Consider the following 16,995-nt stretch of genomic DNA (forward strand, 5'->3'; position numbering starts at 1 on the left):
GATGGCGGGGGCTGCCGCGGTGCTGTAAGGCCGGGGTTTGGTGGAGGGCCTCGGGGCATCGCTGGGGGTGGTGGCCCCAACCCGGGACAGGGAGGGCGGCAGCGCCCCGTCCCCGCCGCCCGCGCTGTGGGGAGGGCAGCTCCGCACAAAGCGGGTGGGTAAACCCTCCTCCGGGGCGCGGGGAGGAGGAGGAGGAAGGCGGGGGGATGCTGCTTCCTTCCCTCCCTCTCTCCCTCCCTCGCCGCGGCCGGAGGAGCGCGCAGGCGGCGGCTGGCAGCCCCGGCCGGGCGGCACGGCGGGCTCGGGGGCGGGCTCGGGGGCGGGCTCGGGGGCGCGCAGCCCGGCGGAGCGGTGCGGAGCGGAGCGGGCTCCGGCTGCCCCCCGCTGGGGCAGCCGGCGCGGCGGTGAGTGCGTGCGGGCGCGGTGGCGGTTCGCGTCCCTGCTCCCCCCGGGTCTCCTCTCTCCGCTCCGCGCCTCCCCGGCGGCTGCGGCGACTGGCAAATAGCCGCCCCGCCGGGGGCTGGGGACGGGGGGGCGCGGGGGGCAGTGCGGACCCACCGGCCGGGAATGGGGCTCCCGGGTGCTGCGCCGCCCCCCGGCTATTGTCTACGGGCCGGTGAACAATAGGGGGAGCAGCTGCCCCGCGGGGGAAGGGGGGGCTCTGCCCTGCTCGCATCCCCCGGGCAGGGGGGCTCGGGAGCGCGGCCGCGGGGCCGGAGCATCTCCGCTCCCGCAGCAACTCCGGAGCGTGTTGCTCCGGAGCAGAGCGGCCTCCCGAGCCGTGCCGGGGTCCCCCCTACCCGCTGGGAACCCCCGGAGCTCCAGCCCGCCCGCCTGGCACTGCCGGCTGGAGGGCGGGGAGAGGTGTAAGCGGCTGCGATGGAAAATGTCTGGACGAGGACAATACTGAGCGCCGTTCCTAGAGCCGGACGGTGAATGCAGGGGGAGAGCTGAGCGGGGAGAACAGTGTAGTAAAAGCAAAGTCAAATTTCCCCCTGAATCCTGCAGCCAGGCCTAATGGGCACTGATGCTGTGTTGGGGTGGGGAGGAAAGGGGGGAGGGAAAGGAGTTTTGGGGGCTGTGGTCTCTGAGGCTGGTATGGGAGGAAAGGGAAAAGAGCTCCAGATCTCTCCTTCTTCCCCCAGAGTTACTAGGACTGAGATATGGATCATTAAAAAGGAGTAGCATAATGCAATTAAGTGTTAGGCAGTCCCCACTGCAACACTTATCTATTGTTCCTCTCTCTGCCTTCTGCCAGAGCAATTCTCGTCTGGACAAGGGAAGTATAATTGAACAAATAGTTCATTTCCCTGGCCAATTGCATCTGTAGTCTCTCCCCTGAATCTGCTGCTGGCTGGCTGCAAACGCAGCAGCGTCCTCAGACAGAAACGGAGAACCGGGACCCTCTGGTGAGACTCCTGCTGTCGTGGGCTAGCCAGCAAGAGCAGCTCTGAATGGCTGCTCACCTGAGTTGTTCTGACAGCAGCAGCAGAGCTGGTTTGCTCCCTCACCTCCTGGTCCTCTTAGCTTCCTGTGGGAAGTGTGAAGAAGAAAAATAACAGGTGGCCAGGCAGGTCCAGCCTAGAACTAGAAGATGCTATGTGTGGTTCAGGCAAGTCCTCTCCTTTCTGTAGTCTGTCTCTTTACCCTGGAGGATAAAGGATTTCAGGCTGTTTTGAGGTGATGCTGTTCTGGTGGATTTTGCCGGCCTGCCCTTCAGCCTGTGCCTGTGGTGGCTGAGTGCCCTGCAGCATGCGCACACACATGCACACAGGCAGGAGCGCGCAAGCCCGACAGTCCTGCTCTTCTCCAAGAGAGCTCTGAGCAGCTAGAGGGGTTGCGGGTGCACCTGGGCCCCATGGCACATGCTTGGCTGGAGGCTGCGTCCTTTCCCCTGGAATCTCCTCCTGGTTTGCAGCGCACAGCAGAGCTCCGTGCGTGGGTATGCACAGATGCATTCTCTGCACCGCTGCGAGACATGCTCAGCGCTGGGAGGCTGCTGCTTTTCCTCGCTTCTGGAGCTTCATATCACAAGTCTGCATCATGCAGCTTTCTTCCTTCTGTTCTTTCTCCTTTCCCCTTTCTTCTTTGTCTGTAGACTGCCTCCTGTCCCACTTCATTCTCAGCTTCTCCTTCGTCTTTTCCTGCTTAATCCGTTCTTTCACCTCAGTTTCTTTTTCTTTGAGTAGACCTTGTCCTCTTCAGCCTGCTCCTCTCAACACTGAAGAAGCAGCCCAGCCCATCATCTCAGTAGTATTCCTGCCAACTGTTTACAAAAAGTAGCACAATACCCAGGCTGAACACTGACATAATTACATACCCAGCCAGAGTGTGTAGTAAATAATCTTGCCTTTCAAGCATTTGCCTAGTGGTGAGTCTTTTGCCATCTCCTTTGCCCGTGGGCTAAATGTATTATACTTGCTTGCATTTACTTATATTCTGGAAACACTAAGTCAGCACAGTCAGTGCACCGATACATGTTATCAGAGTGGGTGTACGTTGATGTCTTGCAACATATATACTTACTGTGCCTGCATGCATCCTGTGTCTGCATATGCATCATACGACTCTGCTCCTGGGTTCAGGCTTTAACAGGCTCGTGCTTGGCAAGTGCAAGGACTGTCAGGGAAGGAACAATTGCTGAGGTGTGGATATTGTTCCATCGGTGGCACGAAAGATGGCTGTGGGGTGAAGGTCAAGAGCACCAGCAAAAAGCACAGGGCTTGGCTCTCCGTGTTTGCACTGGTGCTAGCTAGTTTTCCAAGGATTTGTGTGTACATATGGTTGCAGACTGTGGGTATTGTCAGCACGGTTGTATTTCCAGTTGTGCTTGTGAGCCTGAGTCTGTCTGCAGTTGCCTTGATTGTGAGTCAGTCTGTCTGCAGTTGCAGTAGCTGTGAATCAGTGTCTGCCTGTAATTATGTGGGTGAATCAGTGTTGGCTTGTTACACTTTGAGTGCAAACGGTTTCCTGTAGCTGTTGTGGGTGTGAATCACTCTACAGTCCCTCTGGATGTGTTTTTGAGTAGAGAGATGCAATACTGGGATTAATTTTGTTTTGATGAGGAAAAACTGTCAAGCAGTTTCTTGTTTTGAAAAATTAAAGCTGGATTGGGAGTTGGGCACAGCGCTTGTTTCTCCGTTACCAGCTTTCTACAGAAAAGATCCACTTTAAGGTTTGCTCCCAAGATTTCCATGTTGATCTGAACCTTTAATTTCTTTGCCTTGTGCCTCTGGTTCCAAGAGTCCTCTTCTGCTGGCATCTCTTGCAGAGCTGCAGACAACGCATTCGGTAACCATCACGTGTGCCTCCTACCTTATGTGTATGGCAGATTCATGGGAAGGTTGTTTATGGCTTGTGCAGTGTGTGCGTTTGTAGGGATGAATCAAGGTGTGCCTGTCGGGTAGGCAAGCACAAACATTTTCATGCTTGTGAGTCGAAGACTGTGTGGTTCCTTTGCCATGTGCCTCTTGCTGTGAGCCAGTGCTGTTTCTCTAAGTAGATGGTAAACAGCAAGTTTGATTCAGGTAGGCGGACGTACTGCTGCCTGTTTCTTGTTCTCTGATTCCTGTAAAATGCTGTAGTAGCTTCTGGCTTTCAGCAGCATCTGTATGGCACAAAGCAGCGCTAAACTGAGAGGCAAGTCGGAGAAATCCGGGCTATTTGAGATGATGGAAGCAGAGCTTTCCCCTCGGTCCAGGCTAACAAACCGAGCCTTCCCCCTGCGCTGGCTGGTGCAGGTAGAGCGCGATGCTGGCAGGGCTGGACTGCTTCCAGTACGCGCTGGCTTGGGTGTCTCTGCCTGCGTTGTGCAGTCTACGTGTGCATCCCAGTTAGCTCATGTCAGAACAAAGGGATGCAAACAACCAGTAGGACAAGGGTCTTGTGAAACACCACAGTGTCTTATTCCATCATTTGCAGGCTTCCAGATGAACTATGTCTGCTCATTGCCGCCCCTGCTCTCAAATAAAAAGATAGTTTCATTCCAAGGGACCCTCCTTTTTAGCTGAAGTGATTGAGAACTGAAGCAAAACCTCCCCAACAGGGACACAGGGCAGCATGTGCATCGCCAGCATTTATTGCTGCTGCTGCTGCACTGAGCACTTTCTGGCTGCCCGTCTCTGCAGAGAGAGCTTGGAGTTTTACCCAAAGAAATGCTAAAAGAGGCATAGCAGTGATCGCCGCAAGGCTGGTGTGCTCACGGAGGATCGAGGACGGTTGGGCAGAGTACAGCCCATGCAGTTTGGACAATTTTGGAATCCTTGAGAGGTGTCGAAGGACCTCTCCTGATGCCCGGGACCTGTTTTGCAGAGGCTTCAGTGCAATGAGGAAGAGCTTTAAGGAGCTTCTTGTGCTGTGCGAGTGCACCTGACTTTGGGGGTAAATATGCAGGTGTTGTGAGGTCACCTATCGTGTTGTGCTTGGCTGTGTTACTGTGCAGGTGGGTGGGTGTGCTTGGCATCCACCAGGTCTAGATCACCCTCTTCTCCCTGCATGGAAGTTCTTGTACCTGGGCTTTTGGACTGAGGCTGCCTCTACTTCCCAGTCTGTTTTCCAGCTGGCTTCCCAGCATCAGCTCCTCATTGCACATCCCTCCCTGAGATACCTGACTTGGCAAAGATGTGGAGCAGCGGCAGGTCCCAGGGCCTGTGGGCTGAGTGAGAGCTGTAAGTGCTCAGCACTCCTTCAGCTGATGCCCCTGGTGTAGGTGCATGGCATGTAGGTGCATGGCGTGTAGGTGCACGGCGTGTGGGCGCACTGACCGAAGTACACTGCAGGCACATAGCATCTCTGAGTGCAGTGATGGGGCAAGCGTGTTCTTTGGGCTGCTTCATGAATGCCACCTGCATGATGAGACTATTACTAAGTGAATCAGATTGTTCCCTTGGCTGTGCGTGTTCCAAGGAGGCAGTAATTTGGGAGAGATACTGATGTGACTCTCACAAATGTACCCAGGTGGGTTTATGGGCCTCTTCTGTCTTCATTCCCTTTCTGATGCTTGCCGTCTCCCCCTCTCCGGGCTGTTCTCCTGGATTTTTTTGCAAGCGTTACCTTTCAGTCTCCACCTCCAGAGCTCTATCTGTCTTTCCCTTGTCAGCAGTAAGCCTGTGCTAATCACTCTTTCCTAGGAAGGCATTTCAGAATACTTAACAGTTTCTAGAATAAGGATTTCTGAAAACATCAGGCTCAGTATGCCAAGTCAGGAGATACCCAATGTTAACATAGTTACTAGGGTACCTTGCTGCTCTGGAAGGTACCAGCACTTTTTTTGGTTCCCAAGCCCACCTCAGTAGGAGCAGGGGCTGGAGGATGTTGCTGTCTTGGGGAGAAGGAAGCTTTTCCAATTCCTCGTTCCAAAACTGCACATCCAACAGGAAGGCTGTATTTCTCAGGAGTGTTGTTATGCTATGATGCTCTGGAGATTGGACAAATTGCGTGTGTTGGAGAGGAGTGGGTATGTTTATGATGCCTTTAGGTATGTGGTTATAAAGAGACCTGCCAAAATCCAGAATGCACAGAATTGTAAACTTCAAGTATTGCTGGATTCCAGCTGCAAAGTGTTAGAAGGGCTCCTTAGAAAATCTGCATTTGATTCAGCTGTGGAGGTTACCAGCAACCGCAGAATTAGTGATGAATGCATTTGCTAACTGTGCCATTAAGAAATGAGCAATGGACAGATGGAGGAAGGAAGTGCAGAGCTGCTTTGAACACGTACCATCCCTATAGGCTCCATCTTGCATAGGCACAGACGAGAACCAGAAGCTATAGGGTGGTGTTCTTTAACTTATGTGAAAGAGGGGTCAGTCTAAGGAGTTGTACCACTCTTTTCTGAGCTTAGAAGTCTTTACATTCTGCTTTTTTCTTCATGCAGTTTCCTTTCAGTGAGACCTACTAAGAGATTTTTTTTTCTTTTTGAGACTATTACCGTCTAATTAACATTCTAAACCCTCACTCAGTTATGTGCAGTTAAATGCACATTGCCTGCATCCTCTTTCCCCTTCCCAGAGGATCAGGCATCCCTGCAGGTATTCAGATCAAGACATTGACTCTTTCAGAGTCTTCCTGAGTGGGAAGTGACAGCTGAATAGTGTTTTGTTTAAGCACCTTCTGCAAGGACAGCACCAGTTCGGGCTGGAGGATCCCCAGTGTTACTTTTCCTGAGGCACACTTGTGGGTGTTTCCATTCCTTTCCTTTGCTCAAGATGGTGGTGCACACCGAGAGACCCCTTCCTCTGCCGCGAGCAGTAACTGCTACGGGGCAGGCAGTCCTCTCCAAGTGCAACTCTGTTGGGCTAAAATCTGAGGAGCTCAGTTACTGGGCTGTTGAAACCAGGACTGGTTTTACAAACCTGCCAAGCCAGAAACCGAGTTATTAGAGAGGCTGTGTGGCCAGTAGCTATTGGGCTTATAAAGCACTTGCACGGGCTGAGATTTTGTGTGTCCCTGTGGTTGGTGCTGGGCCTGGACTAGCAAGAGCCCCAGAAAAGAGGAGAACTGATGCCGAGAGCTGTTGTGCCATGGGCCACACTAGGCTCTGGTTATGGGGAGCTTTGGAAGATCCCTTAAACTGTATGAAGGGTGAAACCTCCTCCTCTGCAAAAGCCTCCTTGCATGCTCCAGAGACGTGTTTCCTGCCCAGCAATAGGGTGATGAGCACCAGCACCGAATAGGGGTTGTTCCTCCTGCTGGTCCTCCAGCACTGCCTGGCCAGCCCTGGCTCAATGTCACAAGGCTACCAGGGTTCATCACCGACAGTTAAAGCCCCTGTGTTAGTTGGGAATGTCAACCGCAGTCCTCAGGACTGGGTCTGCTTCTCAATCGATCTCTAAGTGTAAAGGAGACAAGGAACAAGGAAAATGCCAGGCAGCCTCTTCTATCCAGCTCCCCAGGAAAAATACGATACAAGAACAAGGAAAGTGGTAGAAAACAGTGCCAAGCTGTTTTCCATGCTGTGTTGTCCTTCCCGAGTCCATAAGTGCAGCCATAGCAAACCAGCCATCCGTGTACTCTCGCACCACATTTTGGGGGCATTCTCTGTGCCAGCAAACTGAGCTGTGGCTGGCAAAGTAATCACTTGGGCAAGTAGTGAAAACAGATTTTTCTCCCAGTGCAGGTATATAGAACTGGTTCCGATGCTTAAAATGGGACTTAAGTATGTATTTAACTTTATTCAAGCAGCCTTGGTATCCTTGGCTAGCACCTTCCTCAACAGAACTATCCAAAGTAGAAAATTAGCCCTTCATCTCCATATAATATTGAAGGAAAACTGTATGAACAAAGTTTGGTGGAAATGCGGTTGTTTAGAGCCTCTTGACACAGACAGGCATGTCTTCTACATACCCACACGGAAGGTGTAAATGCTTCTGGCTTTTGTCACTGTTCCTGACCCTATCTCTCTCTGAATTACCTTGCTGCCTCATTTTCTGGTCCTCTTTTCTTTAGCTGCTCTGCCCCACTTTTGGTGAACAATCTCCCTCCCCAGCCCATAGTCTCACCAAATCTAATTAAGATGGTCCAAAATGTTCTAGAGGAGTCAGAACAGTTCCTGCAGAGCCAGGAGGCACCTGCTGCAAAACCAAAGGGTCGCCGTTTGTGTGGATATCACTGGTCAAAAACTGCTGGCAGTGCAAATTCTGCCAAAACAAACCATTTATTGAAATCAGCAGTTGAATGGGAAAGTGTTGATTTCAATGAAATTTTTCAATGGTGGTGTGGGGAGGGGAGAGGGAAACCAGCAGTGGTTTTTTTTGCTTTTGGCCAGTGTTTGAAATTGCCTTAGGGAAAAAAAATCAATTAAATCCTATTGTATAATATGCAAGTTTAAGTGAAATGAAAGGGAAAAGTTGAAAGGAAATCTGTTGAGGAGCTGCTAATTGAAGGAGTTTTGAATTTGCCTTGTAAGAAACATCAACATTTTAGCTGTCCTTGTTGTGATTTGGAACGAGTCTCCCCTAACTGTTGGAATTTCCCACAGAACAGATGTTCAGCCTCTTAATTTGTGCTTCATCAGCAAATACTTGAATTTGAATTTCCAAGACTGCATGTCCCTTCTCAGCTGGAGGGTGGCAGGAGGCAGAGGAGCCATCCTGACTCAGGGCTTGTCTCACCAGAGGTGAGGTGTAGGTGTGCCCATGCCAGAAGGCTCCTGCAGCCTCTGGTAAGCATGTGCTTCTTTGGTGTGAAGGCTGTGCTTCCCTAGGATTATTAAGGCCCAAGCACACCAGCAAATGCTCACGTGCACAAAATTAATCCATGTACTGATATTTGCAAGGATTTTAAGTGTGTAATGGGGAGGAAGACTTGCATAGCTCACCTGCCCCCTTCATCCTGGGGCACCCCCTGCTAGCTGAGAAATGCTGCTCAGGTGGTGGGGCTTGGCTTTCAGTCCAGCGTCTCCTTCATTGCTGGAAGGAGCTGCCTGAGGCTCTGCAATGTTGGTGCAAGAGGTCAGATTTGGCTGGCAACCTTGCCCTGGTTTCTGCAGGCTGTGATTGAAGTGAGCCTTTACTTACAGCTTTGGGGGCTCACACTGGCCAGTTGTCTCTGGCCGCTGCGGTGCTGAGCCTCTGCTGGACTGAATCCCGTGTGTGCCAGACATGAGGTGTCGTGCTGGGGAGACGTCACGACAGGCTGTATTTATACAGGCTGTTGCTTGGCAGTGCTGTTCCAAGGTGCATCAACATAATGAGATACATAAAAGGGGAAGGTAGTTAAATGTGCAATAACATCACAATAAAAGTAAAACTGAGCATTAATGAAAAATCTAAGCACACTAAGTGCAGTACAGTTGAACACTCCCACTACCTTGGGCCTCAGTGTCCAAACTTAATAATTTCTGGCAGTGTCATTACCAGAATTAAATGAGGGCCTAACTGTTCAGAAAAAAGATGTTTGGAAAAAATGCATTTTGAGACTCTGCAAGTGGTTCTGCTGTGTGGGTGTCCCCAAGGCAGCACAGGTAGTGGGAGGAGCTGGGAACTGCTGCAAGGGGAGGGCAGTGACTGAGAGTACAGGGTGAGGAGGAGGAGGAGGAAGCAATGGGTGGAAGAAGAACCAGTGTGGTCATTTTCGAAATGGAGCTATGCACTTGCTGCCAGGTGTTGAGGCACCTGGAGAGCTGCGGGATATCTGTGCTGTGAAGATGGGTTGAGGGTTCGTTTGAGCCACGCTTGGCTCTGACCCCATGCTGTGACTTCCCCAGGGCCAGCAGTGCTGCAGGGGATGCTGCTGCCTTTGGTCCCTGAGGGGATCTCTGGGACTTCAAATACAGGACCCCAGAAATACTGACTGCTGGCTAACATGGATGAACTGCTGGGAAAAAACTGAACTAAACAGATTGCTTTCCTCCTAGTAAATAAAATCTCTTTTCCCTTCTCTCCTTCCCCTCTGTGCCCACCCTGGCAGGTTTTGGAGGCTTGCTTGCCGGTCACCGCGTGCTGACACCATGGCACTGAGGCTCCCAGGAACAGGGTCGCTCTCTCTCGTTAGCCTTGGAGTCCTAGTCCTGGTTTTGGCTCTCCCTGCTGATGCTGGGTAAGGTGGTGAGCGCTGAGGCTGTTGGCCAAGGCTACAGTCCTCTTGCTGTGCTTAGTATCCTGGGCCAGTACCTGCATGAAGTAGCCCAGGGCAAAGCACTAAAAAGTGTCTCTGCTGTGTTTGACCCCCCCCTTGCCCCTGTCCCCATGCCTTTCACCGGGGACTGTTCAGTCCCTCGTGGCTGAGCTGACAGATTACATTAGCATTATTTGAGATGCTCTCACTAAGGACAGTTGTCAGCATTTTTTGCAACAAAACCAATTTTCAGATTTGGCCTCTACACAATTCACTCTGGGCAAGGACTTGGCTTGCATGAACCTGGAAGAGAGACTCCCCCACCCCTTTAATTTTTTAATACTCTTTTAAAGAAAAGAAAATGAAACTGCTTCAGCTGTTTGGCTGTTTATTGTATAGCGACCCACGAGCAGCACACCTGATCTGCTGTGGCACAGGGTGGCTCTGGCCAACCCTGGCTGGGCATGCTGCTCGCCCTCTGCCTGGGTTTGTGTCCCTGGGCCTGCATGCAGGCTCCGGCTGTCCCGGCACAGAGAGTGCTGCCACCAGCCTTGCCATCCCAGCCTCTGGGAGCCGTCGGGAGAAGATGAAAGCCTGTTAGTCCGTGACAAGCTCTGCAGCCCACTGGAGTCCTTGCTGAGGCTTGGTGAGCTCGGAGAGCCCTTCGAGGAAGGGAGGCAGAGACACCCCCAGCACAGCCTGCCAACCGCAGGGAGGGAGGAGCTCTGCGCAGAGGGAGAGAAATGCAAATAATACATGACTTCTATAAAAAATTTAGAAAAGCCTTTAGAGTGCCAGGTACGGACACTGAAATGCTGTCTGCTGAGTTACAAGTCCAGAGCGATCAAGGACTTTCACGCATGAAAAAATGCCAGTGCTGCCACTCCTACTTTACCCATGCACCCATCTGCATGCAGCTGTTTGCCCAGCTGCATGCTCCTACCCTGTCCTGCCCACGCCGCTTCACCTGCTTGGATCTAACTTTGCATAAGCAAATGCTTCCCGAGCGTGCCTTCACATATAGATGCTGACCCTCATACCGATGTACAGCTGCCTTACCCTGCCTGCCTGCATAGGCACAGGCAGCCCAGGGCACTGGCCTCTTGCCTTTCCCTCCCCAGCCATGCTGTCTGTCAGCAGGCCCTGTGCCTGCAGCCCTGGCTCTGCTTTTCCCACCGCTGCCCTTTTGCTTCCCATCACATATTGACTGCTGCTGCTGCTCCCTCGCTGCCTGCCATGCGGGTATCGCTCTGGTCCGCAGGAGGATTTGTTTCCTAAATTGCGTACGAGGGGACCCTTGTTCGGAGGTTAGCGTGCTGACATGGCACCAGCTCTCCAGAGAGCATGTGCACAGGGACGGGTGGCAAGGTAATGACTTTTCCTCAAGCCTATCCTAATTAAATTTGCTGTAAACCTCTGTCTTCCCTGCCTAAAGGCTTTTAATTATTTTAAAACCATGATCCCCATCCCTCTTTGCAGTTCTTCACTGGGGGTTTGAGAGAGATAAATGAGACCTGGTTTTATGCCTTGCTGAAGGGCAGCTTTAGCTTTAAGTTAAGGTTAGGTGAGCCAGCCCAGACCTTGGCTGGACTGGGGAGTTAGCCCAAATCAGGTGCCAGGCAGAGGTGCTGCTGGCGCTCCCCTGCCTGCACCTTTCCCTTGCCCTGCCTGTGCCGCTCTTTCCCCAGCACCTACTGAGTGAATCCCACGCTGCTCACATTGAAGTCGAAATCTCAAATGTCAGGCTAAGTAAAACGGCTTTGAAATTTGTAAACTCATTTTTCCCGTCACTGCTGAGCCTCCGCCAGGAGTTCCTTCACAAAAATCTGTCCTCTCGCTCTTTATATTATGGGTAATTTTTAAAGATAGCTTATAAAACATTAATGAATGAGCTTTCATGAGCATGCTAGCTATTCATAAGTTATAGATGGTTATATACCCATCAGCAGACACTGGTACAGATTGCTTTTAACTATGACATCTATTAAAAGCTGGTGCAATTGGAACCTCACTAATTACAGTAGGCATTTGTTAAATTCCTCAAAATTCTACTTACCTGCAGGGAGTTCAGCTATTTCAAATATTTCAAGTCCAGATGAAAAGCCAAAACCAGTGTTTGGATTTGAATGGGAAGTCTTGAAGGCTGTGATGCAGTTCATAATATCAGCAGTGTTTTCATGTTTTGGATCTGACAGATTGCATCAGGGCTGGGACGGGTGTTTTCCCAACTATGCCTCACTCCCCATACCCTATGGGAACTGCAGTTTAAGCACTTCATTAACCTCGTTGGGCTCTTGTAGGCTGAGCTTCCTGGCTTGACCACTTCTTCCATGATAACCGGTATTGGTTTGCTAAAAACCAGAGGCCAAGCAGCCTTGTGAGAAGTGGGATCCAGTCCCTGGAGAAGAAAACCTCAAGCACTTGAAATGCAATTTCCCGGAGTGTTTGGTCGTTGATGCCGATGCAAATTAATGTCAAAATTGCCCAAAATGGAATATTTCAATTAGCTATAACATGCTGAATAGTATTGATTCAGCCTGACTCTAAAAATACCCATACCCTGCTCTCAGTCTATCCTTTTTTGCTAGAAAATACTTTTTGCTCTTCTTTTATCTGACAGAAGCTGGGTTTTCTGCTGGGAGAACATTTTGATAGAAAACTCCAAGCCAGCTCTGCTACTTGTCATCCTACTGACCCTTCACAGAGTATTTCCAAATGCACCAGTAGTGTCAGGGCTAACTGTTCTAACCAGATGGGATGCAGCAGGATTAAGCTTTGAACTCCTTAAATGATATTCCTCTTTCTGTTTTTTTTCCCCCAATTACTTCCTGATGCATGCTTAAACGAGTGGCTGCACACATCAACTGGAGCAAGAGAAAATGAGGCTGGGGAGGAGAAGGAAAGGGGCAGAAGTGTTAGAAAGCAACAATTTAGGGGCTTCTCTTCCCCCAGCCGTGGGGAGTGGGACCCTGCTTCAGAGAGTCATAGGTGTCCTCCCTGGTAATTGCACCCACATCTTGCACCACCAGTGTCTCTCTAGTTTGCTGCATTTGTGGTCTTCATCTGGGCAGTGCTCCCCAGTCGCTTATATCTGCAGTTAGTGGCACGGGGCTGATTTGCCAGTCAGGGCTGCCCTGCTCCCGAGGGGCTCCTGGTGCCACTGCTGAGGATCCCTCCACTCCAGCAGCCTTTTCTCCCGCTGCCTGGCTGGGCTTCCTCAGCCATCCCGCTGCCTGTCTGTGCCTCTTAATCTTTTTTTGGCCTCATTGGTGTCTCTCTTATTTCCTCTTCCATCTTCCTTGCAATCTCTGCATCTCTATAGATTTTTCTTTTGGTTTTCTCTTACTTAATCTTCTGCCTTTCCATTTGTTTTGGTCCTAACAGCTATTTCTGCTGGGGAAAGCTGTGCTTGGAGCCACAGCACCAGTACTCTGTGTTGTCTGAAATCTCTTTTAGAGACAGCCAGTTTCACAAGGATTTGCAGGCTCCTTTTCTGTTGATTGAAAGGGAGACGCAAAATGCAAATGTATTATTTGAGCCCCTTGGGCTTGTAAAACTGCATTGAAGATTTTGTTTGGTGAGATGAGCTTTGTTTGAGAAATTTACTACTTATTTTATTCCACCTGGGGCAGAAAATGCCCTGAGGAAATCATCTTATTTGGGGGCTTCCAGGCTTCTTGCACTGAGCAGAGATAGGAACGTGAAAACTCATTTGGTTTTATAAACAGGGAAAGTTCAACAAACCACAGAAATGGTTCACGAAGAGTTTTAATGATGGACTCGGGCTTCAAGCCTGCTTTACTGAATTCCTACTTTTCTGCCTCCCTTCCCTCTTCCCAGGAGCAGAGAACTTGGAAATGGCTCGATATGGTAAATAACTGGCATCACTTCTTCCATGCTGCCTATAAGGAGATACTGGCACTTGAGTAACTGAAGTTCCCACAGCCTCTGTTCATAAAATACACTTTCTTAGGGGCAGGCGAGGGATGCTGGGGCAGGGGAAGGCCCCCTGAAAAAACAGGGCTTCTAAACCGCTACCCTTGGTGCTGCTGGCCCTGAGGATGGAAAGGTGGGGATGCCTCACATTCCACGGTGAGGGCTGCGGTGGCAGAGGCCAGAGGGGAATTGATTTGAGATGCCCTGTAGGGAATCCTGCAAGCTCATCGCCTTATCAACAGGCGTGCCCCATCCTGCAGTTCAGGGCCCACTGCAGCACAGGCTGGAGCACGAACCAATATCCCTTCACTTCCAGTAACTGTTCAGAGCATGTAAAGAGTAGGTTTCTCTTCTGATGATGTTTTTTCCTCTTTTTTTCCCCTGCATACCAGGCTTTCTCAGAAGCATGTTTCAGATGTCATCGATGACAGCAAAGATAACATCACCATTTTCACCCGCATCCTGGACAGGCTGTTGGATGGATACGACAACCGCCTGAGACCTGGACTTGGAGGTCAGTTGGGTGGAGAGATGGTGTTTTCCACAGCTGTGTGGCTTTGGAAATGAGAGGCTGCACAGATGACTTTTTAATAAGTCTGGTGCTGTTGGGAGGAGAGGCTGGTTCAGTGCCAGAGTCTGTTGCTGGTTTCCTCATTTTGAGTCCGTGCTATCTTGTTGTTTGATATTTTGTGAGATGAGAGGTGCAAGTGTCTGACTGCTGTGGTCTTCTATGACATTACATTGATAGGCCTGTAGATGGAGCAAATATGATTAAACTTATTTCTGCTACTTTTATGGGCATTACTGTTTCAGAAATGATGATACTACCAGTTTGCAGGACCTTCAGCTCATGTTGGTGTTGCTTTTTAGTCAGTGGGCTTTGCTACAGAGCCTCTATCTTGACATCTTCTCAGTTATTTCCTATGTAGCTGTCACCTGGCAAGCTCTTCTCTGTGTGCTGGTCTGGGCATCAGGCAGTCAGCCGGGCTCTGCTGTCTCCTGAGCTGCTTTTAACAGGACTGCCATTATAGCTACTGCTGCTGAGTTTGTCTCCAAGCACCTACAGATGTTTAAGGTGCTTTAGAAAGCAAAACCATGGTAGTCGCCTTCCCTCCCAATGCTTATGGCATACATTTAGCGTGATGTAAGGAGGCAGAAGCAATGGAGAGATGTGTGGGGAGGACAGACGTGAGCTTTCGTGGTGAGATGAGGGAGACATGGGCCTGTGTGGTTTCTTGGTGCATTGCTGCCAAGGGGCATTACTGTGGCAGAGAAGATGACCCCTCTCAGGTGCTGGCAGCTGTGTCCCACAGGGGCCGCTGAGATGATGTTCTTGTACTGCTCTGAGCTCTCCTGCTCAGCTGCAAAGGTGTGCTGCTGGACCACGATTCCCACACAAAGCTGGAGTCACCGTGTGCTCCCCCATTCCCTGAAGGTCTCGCTGCCAAGGGAGGTTGGGAACGAGCTTTCCTGAGCTCTTGCATACTGATGGGGGCTCCAGTGATGTAGTGCTAGCCTGGAATTGCACCCTCCATTCCTCAGAGCACCCTCGTTGTCTCTTGCCAGCCCCATGTCCACCTCTGTGCCATGGCCCTCTGCCCTGCACCTGTCCAGGAGTACTTTGATCCCTAGCCGAGACAATGCAAAATCTGGGGAAGTAGGGTTTCTCCAGTGAGCATCCTCACCTCTGATGGGCTGCCATGCTGCAGGACCCAGACAAGAAAGGGTTACTGTGTCTGCATAAGCCATCCATCAGTTTTATTGCTTTTGTTGCTTGTTTCTTTCCCCCAGAATTAACTGCGGTCCCACTAATAGCTTTGCTTCCTCAAGTCTCCCCGATGGCTGTATTGATTTAACTGAAACGAGTTCTGAAAGGGGACTGAGGGGGCATTTATGTTCACTGTAGGCTCGGTTGCAGACAACCCCGTGCAAAGTATTAACAGGAGGACTCCCAGGAGCCCCTTGCTGGGGAAGTTAAAACCTTTCTTGGAACATCTCTGCTCTGTTGCTTTAGATCCTTTAATAATGTGCTTAACATAATAAATTGCCTTTGCCTGAACCAGACATTGCATGTTTAAAGACTGCTTTCACCCCTGATTTCCCCTCATGGAGCGCTTTCACAGACCCAGGTGGGAGATTTTGACAAGGACCATAGGTTTTGGGGGCTCTTGGCTGGCAATGAGTTGACCTCAGTGTGTGTGTGTGCGTATGGGGCAGCCTGGTGAGCCAGGCTTTGTCCATTTTTAGTTGGACCTGTTTCCCCAAGTCTGGGCTTTTATTCCTTGGAGGTCTGTCAGGGCTGCTATCAGGAAGAGCTTTAGGGGAAAAGACCTTTCCCACTGCCGCTGGTAGCCAGAGAAGCAGAAATGGTCCTGCTGCAGACTCCAGATGTAGGGATTAATCAAATAGCCTGGGGTGATAGTCAGCAAGAGATGGGCTCCAGCTACCCAAGGTTATGTGAGATCTGTGAAAGGGATTGCTTTGTTTCAAATTAGCAGCTATGCTGCTGGGTGATTTAGTGACTTACAAGGTATGTTGGTTTTCCTGTGAGACAGCACTGGGCAGTCCCAGTAGACCCAGCACTGGCTCTCCCCATTTGCCTCAGGAATATCTTCCAATTGCTTTTCTGAAGAAGTCAGGTGAGAGCATCCATTAGCACCATGCAGTCCCGCTTTGATGTCCATGGAAAGTTCAGACATGGTGGTACTGTGCCCACACACAGGCTTATAGAAAGATGGACTGGCCTAAATTGTGGGTAACCGGGAAGCAGGACACACAGGCTCCCTTCTTGGCTTTGGTTTCCCTGCTCTGTATGAGACAGATCGCCCTGAAAACACTGGGTTGGGGTACGAAGGGCTGAGCGGGGTGCAGAGCTGCAGCACCTCTCGGGGCTGTGCAGTTCTGCGTGTGGCCGGGCGCTTGTCCCCCACCTTCGGCAGAGCCGTTTCCTTGTGCGCCAGGAACCGAGCAATGTTTGTTTAGGCTTTGGGAAAGGAGACTGTGTAAGCAACAGAGTGTTGATGTGGTGACTTCTCCCCTCAAGATAGCCTCTTTGTATTTATTTTCTTATCCCCTCTGTTTTCACCATCTGCTGCCACCCACTCTAATAGCTCCCATGCCAGAGCTCCTCTTCCTACCAGGATGCCGCAGACACAAACTGAAACAAACCAGTGCTGAGGCTGCTCGGGAGTGCCGGGCACTGCAGAGCCAGTCTCCAGGTGAGGTTGGTCCTCTGCCTTGCTCCTGCTCCTGGCCTCAGGACATTCTCTCCAGCGAGGAGTCCTTGCAGTCTTAACAGCATGTAGAGATTTGTGAGCATACTCCAGGCTAGCTTAGAAGAGGAAAGGTGGGGGGTGGGGAGAAGGTGGCTGTCAGACCCCTCCTTCTGCAGAAACACCCCGTAGCACTAGGGACCTGACCACGGGTGTCACAGAGAAGTCTTCTGTGGCTGGAAGCCTGTCTCTACCAGGTGAGCTGGGGCTGTCTTGCTCTTAAGGACAGAGCTGA

The 16,995-nt window shown here is 50.9% G+C and overlaps 1 protein-coding gene across 2 annotated transcripts in view; it reads left to right on the forward strand.

The window, feature by feature from the left end:
* Positions 1-345: 345 nt before the first annotated feature.
* The window catches only part of LOC104015362 (gamma-aminobutyric acid type A receptor subunit alpha3), a 77,784-nt gene continuing 61,134 nt past the window's right edge, over positions 346-16,995 (forward strand). For both annotated transcript variants that reach the window (XM_087748732.1, XM_087748733.1), the window contains exons 1-3: positions 346-404; positions 9,406-9,534; positions 13,881-14,002. In XM_087748732.1, coding sequence (XP_087604858.1) covers positions 9,446-9,534; positions 13,881-14,002 — 211 coding nt within the window. In that variant the 5' untranslated portion in view covers positions 346-404; positions 9,406-9,445. The remainder of the gene's footprint in view (positions 405-9,405; positions 9,535-13,880; positions 14,003-16,995) is intronic.

The sequence above is a fragment of the Nipponia nippon genome, unplaced genomic scaffold (genome assembly GCF_047370975.1).
Source record: "Nipponia nippon isolate SJK-2023a ecotype South Korea unplaced genomic scaffold, ASM4737097v1 scaffold_12, whole genome shotgun sequence".
In the NCBI taxonomy this organism is placed as follows: Eukaryota; Metazoa; Chordata; class Aves; order Pelecaniformes; family Threskiornithidae; genus Nipponia; species Nipponia nippon.